General features: G+C 33.2%; 1 protein-coding gene and 1 long non-coding RNA gene across 6 annotated transcripts; both read right to left on the minus strand.

The window, feature by feature from the left end:
* Positions 1-1784: 1784 nt before the first annotated feature.
* Positions 1785-4004, minus strand: LOC129301342 (uncharacterized). Its single transcript, XM_054939912.1, has 3 exons — positions 3734-4004; positions 3016-3500; positions 1785-2322 (listed from the first exon to the last, which is right to left on the minus strand). The coding sequence occupies exons 1-3, from the start codon at positions 3909-3911 to the stop codon at positions 2077-2079; spliced, it is 909 nt and encodes a 302-aa protein (XP_054795887.1). The 5' UTR covers positions 3912-4004; the 3' UTR covers positions 1785-2076.
* A 2152-nt stretch (positions 4005-6156) lies between these two features.
* On the minus strand, positions 6157-9104 carry LOC129301343 (uncharacterized). 5 transcript variants are annotated; one of them, XR_008590968.1, is made up of 4 exons: positions 8811-9104; positions 8284-8734; positions 7947-7993; positions 6157-6846 (listed from the first exon to the last, which is right to left on the minus strand). It is a non-coding gene; the product is annotated as an uncharacterized LOC129301343 (long non-coding RNA). The 5 variants fall into 5 exon arrangements; XR_008590966.1 differs by having other exon boundaries at positions 8284-8404; positions 8518-9104; XR_008590967.1 differs by lacking the exon at positions 7947-7993 and having other exon boundaries at positions 8284-8404; positions 8518-9104.
* Positions 9105-9647: the final 543 nt, after the last annotated feature.

Genomic DNA, 9647 nt, shown 5'->3' on the forward strand with positions numbered 1-9647 from the left:
GGCTACCTGCCAAGAATCTCATTCAAAACTCAAAAGAATACTTCCATGAACAATGTCGACATGCAATGAAAGAAGCTAGGGGGGGGGGGGGGTTGAGATGGACTTGGCTTTCCTTTTTTACAATAAAAAACACATTGTAAATTTAGACTGTTAAATTAAATTTAATAATTTAGATTTGATAATTTTTAAAAATATATGTTTAATTTGAATTGTTCAAATTTTCATTAGAGAATCGGTGAATAAAAATCCATATTGAAGTTGAGATAGAAGATTCTATAGCACTACACTAAAGAAAAGAAAGCTTCATTTTATTTTTTGGGAAAACATTATGTTTGATTCTCATATTTTACTTAAATTTTGTTATAGGTTATTGTATTTTTTTGGGTATTTCAACTCTCGATAATTTTTTTCCTCCTACAACTTTTACCCTTGTAGTTTTATATGGATATTGATGTGGTACAAATAGTATTAAGATTGCTAACATGTCCATTACATTATTAAGTTTGTGCTGATATATTTAACGGATGTTGAGTTAGACTTTTTAATGAGCAAAATAAATTTTAAAAAAATGCTATATAAGATAAAAAAAGGCTGACTTGAAGTTAAAAAAAATCTCTCAATTTAAAATATCTTGAAGAATATTTAAAATGTTTTTAATCTTGATTTTTAAACAAAAAAAAAATTGAGTCTTCTACATCTTTCAAGTATCCCAAAAATATATTTGATATTTTTACAATACAAAAATAATTAATTTTTAAAATAGAAACTGATTTTTAAAAATTAATTTTTTTTGAAATATTTAAAAAAATGTAGAAGACTAAATTTTCTTTAAAATTTTTTCCTGTCTTAAAGTTTAAAAATCAAGATTAAAATATATTTTAAATTTTTTTGAGATATTATATATATATATATATATATATATGAAGTTGAGAGTTTTTTTTTAACTCCATGTCATCCTGTTTTATTTGATATAAATTGTTTAATTTATTATGCTTATAAAAAGTCCAACTCAATACTCATTTAATATATCAGCACAAACTTAGCCATGTCAATGGAAGCATTATCAATCTTAATATTGTTTGTGCCATATTAATATTCCTCTAAAATTATAAAAACCAATGTTATAGAGGAAGAAAATATAAAAACTTGAAACATCCAAAAAGTGTAAGGATTTATAATAAAATTTCAGCACAATATAAGAGCCTAAAATAGTATTTTTCATATTTTTTATTTTTTAAAAAACTGAAATATATAATATTCATTATATTTAATAATAACTATTTCGTAATAACTACTTTTTATCAAAATTTCTATTCCATTTCTTCTTCCCAATTTCATCCACATTCGGGGGAAAAAAATTTTGATGTCTTGCAGATATATCCAGACAAATGCAGTGATTCATTGAGTAAATATAATTTCTGTCCTGTGTGGAAAAAAACTATAAAAATTAAGTCAACTTGAATAAAAATTTAGAAACTAAATTAATAATTTAAAAAAATTAAAGACCAAACATTACACTTTACTTGTGTGTGTTGGCCCTTTTTTTTGGGGGCGGGGTTGTTTAAGCTTATAAAATCTGTCATCTTATTTGTATATTTTGTAATCCTTTTCCTCTCTATCTTTCTTTAAATATCCTATATAAGCTTGCTTTTTTAAATGTGAAAAAGATTATAATTTTACATGGCATTACCGGAAGAAAATATCTAAAATAGGGAGAGGTTCTGCTATGTATTGTAGAATTGCAGTGTCTCTCATGGAAGGAAACATAATAAACCACCACCATCAAACTGAGACTGATGACATCCATTTTCCACTTAATAATATTACCTTTATAATTACACATATAAACCATATTAGTGATTTTTTCAAAACAAAAAGACCACGAAAAACGTGAAAGGCTAGCTAGCATCGACATCTTGTTGATGCCGCTCAAAACAGAACTCATCAAGGAGAATATCTCTACTCAGAAGGAGGGATGTCCTGGAAAACAACTTCAACATCTGGTTGGTGTCCTCGGTGAAAAGTAACGATCTGTTGAATGAAATACATGCAATGTCTGCACATCTGATTACCAGTCTAATCATCAGCGAAATACTTCTCCTCTGCATCAACGTTAGCTTCCTTCTGCCAATGATCATCAAGGGTCTCATCATTGTCTATCCTGGAGTAATCTAAATGTTCCTGATCTTCTCCCAACAAAAACTTCTGCTGCATTATGTAGGTGAATTGATTCAAACGATCTTGTATTTCTTCTGGAGATAAAGATGATTCCTCATTCTCCCTTGTTTGGTCGGATGGATCATCTGGGCGATTTAAGTGCGTCTGCAAGTGACAGCAAAGATTATATTCATTAAATTCAAAACACACTTATTATCCACTTTAACACCACAATCTCCCGCAAAATAGAGGTCCAAAGCCATCAGACATTAAATCCTATTTTCACATATCAAACTTACTATCAACATAGGCAATTCACATTATCCATTAATGGAAATTAACATAAGCTTAAGCAAGATAATCACATTTGATGAGGAATCAAACAACTTTTCTCAAGAAAGACAACAAAACATTCAGCATCCTTTTTGATACAACAAAACATTCAGCACTAAGTAACCTTCATGTGTGGAGTGTCAAACTCATCGTATATTAGCATTTCATTAAGTACAAGCAACGACTAGAAATAATGTTTTGGATATCCACATACCATCTTATATTATCAATTTATCCATATCCGCTGCAACAGTATACAGCTCCACTCAGGGCCAAATATAGATGAAAATTCACAGTGGATACCAATGACATAATACATAAGGAAGTGGAAAAGCATAAAAATACAAGGCAGTCAAGATTGAACCAAGTAGAGGTGGATTGTGTCGTGAGTTCTGACTAACATGTCCAGAAGACAGAAATTTCAATACTTATCGAGATTCCTTAAACAATGAAAGCATAAAAAACCCAATTGGTTATTAAATCAATCAAAAAAGAATGCAAGCGAGAGCAAGTTCAGTGTCTTACCGCCGTAGGATGTCCATCACTAGTAGCTTTTCTCACTTCTTCATCCTCCTCCTCCTCCTCCTCCTGCTGAATACTCTCATTACCAATCCAGTCCCTTTCAGCCACACCTAACCTCTGCTGTTCCCCTCTAATTTTTGCAACAAGGAATGCTTCCTCTGACCTCCTCATCAAAGTCTCCGACCAACGTTCTCCAGGCCTTGCCATGCCTCTGCCACTTTGGTCCTGAAATCTCCCCACATACTCGTGATGAAGATATGGCTCTCTCTCCCTCATTGCATCTTCCGAGAAGTAGTTCCCATCGCACATCAATTTATCCAAGTAAGCCCGCCTTCGGTTCTTCACTGTCACTGACCTCATCCTCAACTCCTCCGATGTTGGGCTCATTATGCTCCAAAGACGCTTCAAATGCCAATTGATTTCATAGTCGCCTTTCAGCGCATCAAACTCGTGCAGTTCATTACTTGTAAGTTGAGACCCATACCGTTCTACACAAGATTCAAGCCAAAAGAAAAGACTAAATAAAAAAAAAGAAAGCAGTAAAACTTCCGGCACATTAAGCCATCAATCGAAAATGGTTCATGCAAATGTTTTAGCTGACTGTCGTTTAAACTACTTGGCTTCGGCTAACTAGAATACTTGAATTGAGCATCTCACAACTGCAACTATATGCCCGGGAAGAAGATTATAAAAACAAAGAGCGAAAAGAAAGAGAAATTACCTAAGAAAAGGGCGACGTCTCGAGAGAGAAGGTCGAGAAAGATGGCCTTCCGCTGAGAAGGGTCGGTGGCAGTTGATTGCAGAGCACGAGGGAAGTAAAGGTTCTCCAAAGACGATAACCTCTCCGAAATGCTCTCCATTGCATCGCTGCTTATTCCTGGATTCGTCTTCTCCTCCATCTCGCACTTCTCTTTGCGTTTCTTACCTCGTCTTCGTCTCCTCCTTTCCTGTACATCAATTCGCTATTTTAGCCCAGGTCGGTGCATCGCATCCTTCCGGACGTCGTGTTTGGAAACTGAATTATCTTATACGCATTTTGTTGCGGACCTTTTTTTTGTACGTCTCATGAAAAGTTGGCCCATTCTACATACAGTTGAGCCTATGAACATTTAAGAGGGCCCAAGCTCAACCAAGCCTAAACAGATACTAAAACTTCTTAAAATTTTTAAAACAAAACAAAAATCTTAAATTCTGGAGATTATTGCAAGAATTGTCTATCTCCTCCCATAAGGCCATCATGCTGATCCACCCTCTTCCCCTTAATTTTTAAGATTGGGTTGTTCAAATTTGATTTTGAGGTTTAACCATTAAGATATTTATTTATTTGATCGCCTTGATAACATTAACTTGAACTTATCTCTTTAACACACAGATGCACTAATCCAGGAGGGTTGCCATCTATACGTGACGCAGGGATCTCGAACGGAGCAAGATCAGCTAAAAAAACTCAAAGGGGAAGACGTAAATTGCCATCTACAAAGCTGTTCTTGTAGCCAAAGAAATGTGTTAATCTTATAATCTCGTTTGATTACTAGTTTGATTATTAGAAATAAATAAAATAGAATAGATTAAAAAAATTAATATAAAAATAAATTAAATTATCTTTTTTTTTATGATAAGCATGATAAAATTTATTTATATTACAAATGTAAAAATCATTATACCCTCTAAAAATCTCATAAATCATGATTCCCAACTCTATGAATTAAATTATCTTCTCCTTTTATTAACGTGATTCACCATCTCTTTTGATCATTTTATTTTTATTTTTACTTTTTTAAATCATTCCATTCTATTTTTTTAATAACCAAACGAGGCCTAAATTTGTTTCTTCATAATTTTCTACTGAACCATATATAGCATCTAAACATGAATTTTCTAATACGTTGTCAATTATAGCATTTTATTGATCAAGATTTAGGTGCTTACAAAGTTATAGGGATTAGACTTAAAAAATGGTTGGACTCACCTCATAGGGGCCTAAACCCTTAAACTTGATTTTTCATTTTTTTTCTCCTTTTTGAGGCCCGCTCTTTATTTGAAGGGTTCAGAGCCTAGCCCACAAGACTTGTTTTAAAAAAAATTTAAATAGAATTAAGCACTATAAATTAATTAAAATATTTTAAAATTAAAAAAATTAAAATCATCATAATCTTTTAGAAATTAAACAATACACATTTAGAAGTTTAATAATAAAATTTAAATTTTGGTTAAAAAACAGTTTATTTTTTTTAAAAAAACACAAACATAATAATTCTAGAAAGATAAAAATATCATAAAATTTATAATATACACTAATATTTATTAAATTATATTAAATTAATTTTAAAATAAGTTAAAATTAGTAATAATATAATACATGTAGAATCAGGTCTAGCAGGTCTTTGACTTTAAATGTGTGTTCCACCAAAAAAAATTAATAATAATATAATAGGATTTAAAGGGTCACTTAGGCCTAAGCCTTATTTGACAAAGCTTATTAGAGTCAGGCTTTCAAGTTTGGTTACTTAAAAAAAATTATTTTTAAAGTCCGAACTCTTATTTAAAAAAGGCTTTTAAGCAATATTTTCAGGACCAGACCGAACATTGAACAGGAAAAGTCAGCGGTTCACGGTTTGCATGGTCCAACCGGTGACGTAATAATTAAATTAAAAAAATTATATATATATATATATAATAATTTAAATATAAAAAATACATATGAAATTACTATTTAACTTGAAAAAATCAAATATTTTAAATTTATCATAACTTAACAAGCCATATGATATAACATAATATTAAATGATTAAAAAAATTAGTCATTTTTTTAAAAAAATTTGATAAAAAAGTTATTTTTTGAATAATTCAGTTTTTGAAAACCGGATCCGATTCTTGGCTTGATTTTGGTTCCTTTTCTAACCGCCGGTTCGAAACGTCTCGACTCTTAAAATGGTTTTTTCTTATGAACCACACCGGAAACCAAACCGATCGATTGTTTGACCGTCCGGTTCGATCTGGTTTTTAAAACAGTGTCTTTAAGCTTGACTTTTATTTTTGGTTCTAATTAGAATATATAAATAGATTATTATAAATCCTTAAAAAAATTTTCTCGCAAGCGTCAACTTCTTCGTAGATATCGAGCTACACTCATTGGAACACTCATTGAATGTCAGGAGCACAATTTCTTTGCATTCTGCCTAATATTTTCATCATTAGGTCTATATTCTGTCGGCCAAAAGTCACAAGAATTACAGACACATCAGGAAATTTCCCAGAGGGGCGCCCGCCGCCCAACTATGAATCAAAATGGTTAATAGTAATTCACAGACATTTTCCATCACAAATCATTCAACCCAAAAGTAGTATAAGATTATAACCCAGTGTAATTTCCTCTTCATTAACAAAATCAGCTCACTCCTGTTCAAGGATTTCCATCAAGTATCAAAACAACCATGAACCGATTCAAGCTAAGGGGAAGATTCCTGTTACTTGTCAGATTGAATTGTATAAACAGCTGTAAAGGTCTCTAATTCTTCACAGCAGCTCAAGATGACTGACTAGTAATTGCATCTAGACAAGACTGGGCCTGTAAAAGCTCCAAACGGGTGAAAGGTTGAGCAAGCTGCAATATGCAATCTTCATCTGAAAACTAGGCATGTGCTTGTCAATTACTAACTTATACACACCAAACGAATAGATTTGGGACTTAAGTTTCAATTTGCAAGATTTCTTCATGTTCCTTTTTTATCAGCTCGCTGAAAAAGACTGAATGGTTCAATAATACTCACTCTCCTTGACTATTCCATAAAGCCAGCATAAAACTTCGTCTGCAAACGCCAAGCAGACTCCTCCCTGCCGACAAGTTTTGTTAACATCAGGTAAAAAGTCATGTTAAACATTTGTTGAGAGTCTAGCTTTTATGATTTTCTAGTTCCTTTTCTGAGGCAACTTAAACCAATCCTAAGATTAAGTGATGATTGATTAGCACGTATGAACATATTTTTGTCCATATATAACCCTTCATGCCTCAGAACAAAAAAGACTATGTGAACATCTTTGCCTTTGGCTATGAAGTCTGGAGCCGACAGGAGAGAGAAGTGGGAGCTTCCACTAATAGCAGGTTCATCATTGCAATCACCAAGCAAAGCAAGATTAGCAACATGTGTCTTGTAGCAGTTAAGACTATCATATTATTAGCGCTTATGCACCTCAAGTTGGAATAGAAGCCAGTCTTAAAAAATTATTTTGGGAAGACTTAGAGGGGTTGATTGAAAGCATACCACATCATGAAAAGATCTTTATTGGAGGAGATTTTAATAGACATGTCGGGAGGGAGGCAAGTCATTATACAAGGGTGTATGGTGGTTTGGGTTTTGGGAAACTAAATAATAAAGGACAACATATCTTGGATTTCTACTTGGCATATGATTTCAAGATTGCTAATACCTATTCAAGAAGAGGGATGGGCAACTCATCACTTATAAAAGCGGAGTTTCAAGGTCACAGATTGATTTCTTTTTGGTAGGAAACGCGAATAGAAGACTTTGTAAAAATTGTAACATGATTCATGGGATGCCATTACAATATAATACAAGGTCCTTATCTTTGATGTATATATATGAGTAAAAACCAAAAGCGTCGACAAGTAATAACTCCAATAATTTTTGTTGTTGTTGTTAAGTGATTTCTTTGGTTCTTACATCTTAATCTTTCCGTCTGAAAAAGACAATCAGAATCATCTCTTCATTGCAACCAAATATTTTTAGGATAAACACCAAGTCAAACTGTCAATAGCAAGCTTTCACATTTGCAATAGATGCTTGATGGAGAATGTCCCATCTGATGAACAAGTTGCTACTTGCTATGCAGTTCAAGCTATAATAAGCTCCATTAATCATACGAAAGCTTGTGCAAGAACAAATAAATTCTAATGGTACGATGATCACAATTACCTAAATCCTATGACAATATATGGAACTCCTTCCGAACATGACTGAATCTGCAAAAATCAAGAATAGAGGTCTTGCTAAAGAATAAATTCAATGAACTCACAATTTTTAAAAAGGACCACCTGATCTCATGGTAGAATTATCCTGAAGACAGCGTTTAAAAAAAAAAAAAAACAGAAAATTCTTAAAACAAATATAAGCTAATCTCCAAAATATAAAGCTCAATTCTCCAACAACTGAACAACATCTAACTCAAGATGGACACAACTAAAACAGATACAATAAAAATACTTAAGCAGAAAGTATATTAATTCATAGCATAAGATAGGATAAACTTTACCCAAAACTTGAGCAGTTTTTCCCTCATTTTTTCCTCAGTATGCATCGTTGAAGATAGCACAATAGCATCATATAATCCATATAGCTGACCCCACCTAGTGGGATAAGGCTTGTTGTTGTCGCTGTATGCATCATTGAAGATGACATGTTGTTAAGAGCCTATATCATGACTATAACAAGAAACCAGAAGTAATGGGATGGAAGTAAGATGCAAAGAAGCTGAGACTTTGTCAACCTCACGACTTGTTTTTAGTTCAACATAAAATCTCCTTCCATCATCAGTTGAGTCACAACAAGCCATCCCAGCACCCATCAAGATGCGGTGAGCCCCTACTTTTGTTTAGATCACATAACAATATTCAACATTGGCATCGACATAATGTATCCCCTCTCCATCAGACCTTCTAGGATCTTCAGTGGCAAGGCTCTCAAAACAATATCCCCAATAACATCTGATTCCAAAGCATACTCATTATACGGCTTAACCAATCAAAATTTAAAAAAGGAAAGCGAAGCAATGAGGACAACCATTCTCAATAGCGCCCCAAGCCAACTCCATTTTCGATCCACGAATAATAGAACCAACGGTAACATGAACTGCATAAATGACCATGCTATCATACTGGGGATTTAGAGCAGTCGTTCATTTAAAAAAGTTGAAAACTGCATTTCTGTAGGTCAGTGAATTGGAGTTAATTGACTCCATAAGCGAGCTAAGATGACTTCATAGAAATATTTTCCTAGCAGTAGGCCTTTGGCCCTTAGAGCACATGGGTAGTCACTTGTTTTAATGATAATTTTGAAACGAAGGATGCTGAAAACAAAATGAAGCGAAGAAATTAATATGCTAAAAAACTTGCCTTATTACAGAAAATATTTAACAGATTCCTTTCCACATTTAATCCAACAGGAGTTTAGATTTTTCGACCACAGAGTAGAGCAGTGCTCGAATTCTTGAAGGATTAAAACAGTCCTGATGAATATAAAGGGATCCACTGGACGGCTAAAAGAAAAAAATTATCAGTAATGGCAAATTTTGTTACATTTGAAGGGGGCAGGACATCTCTCATGATCTAAAGTTAACAAATAAGACCTTGGGAACAAGAATTCTCATGTTTAATACGAGCTTTCATAAAATAAAAACACACATTCCACTTGATCTTATACTAAATGGTTCCCGTTCCCCACATTGATTCAGAAGTGTCCCCGATTCTGAGCTAGTAAAGACAAAGAGAGAGAGAGAAATATTATTAATTAATCTCCCAAACCAGACGCATGAAAACGGGGAAAGCCATACAATGTTCAAATTACTTTTGGAAGGCATAGTGCCCAAATTGTGGTAGCTTAGATGAGCTCGACAGCAAT

The sequence above is a fragment of the Prosopis cineraria genome, unplaced genomic scaffold (assembly GCF_029017545.1).
Source record: "Prosopis cineraria cultivar Desert tree isolate PC_DT_omini unplaced genomic scaffold, ASM2901754v1 PC2056, whole genome shotgun sequence".
Lineage (NCBI taxonomy): Eukaryota > Viridiplantae > Streptophyta > Magnoliopsida > Fabales > Fabaceae > Prosopis > Prosopis cineraria.

Coding starts and splice junctions, on each gene's coding strand:
- LOC129301342 (XM_054939912.1), bottom strand. CDS start 3,911: ATGGAGGAGAAGACGAATCCAGGAATAAGCAGCGATGCAATGGAGAGC. Junction 3,501..3,733: donor AGACGTCGCCCTTTTCTTAG/GTAATTTCTCTT, acceptor AATCTTGTGTAG/AACGGTATGGGTCTCAACTT. Junction 2,323..3,015: donor GTGATGGACATCCTACGGCG/GTAAGACACTGA, acceptor TGTCACTTGCAG/ACGCACTTAAATCGCCCAGA.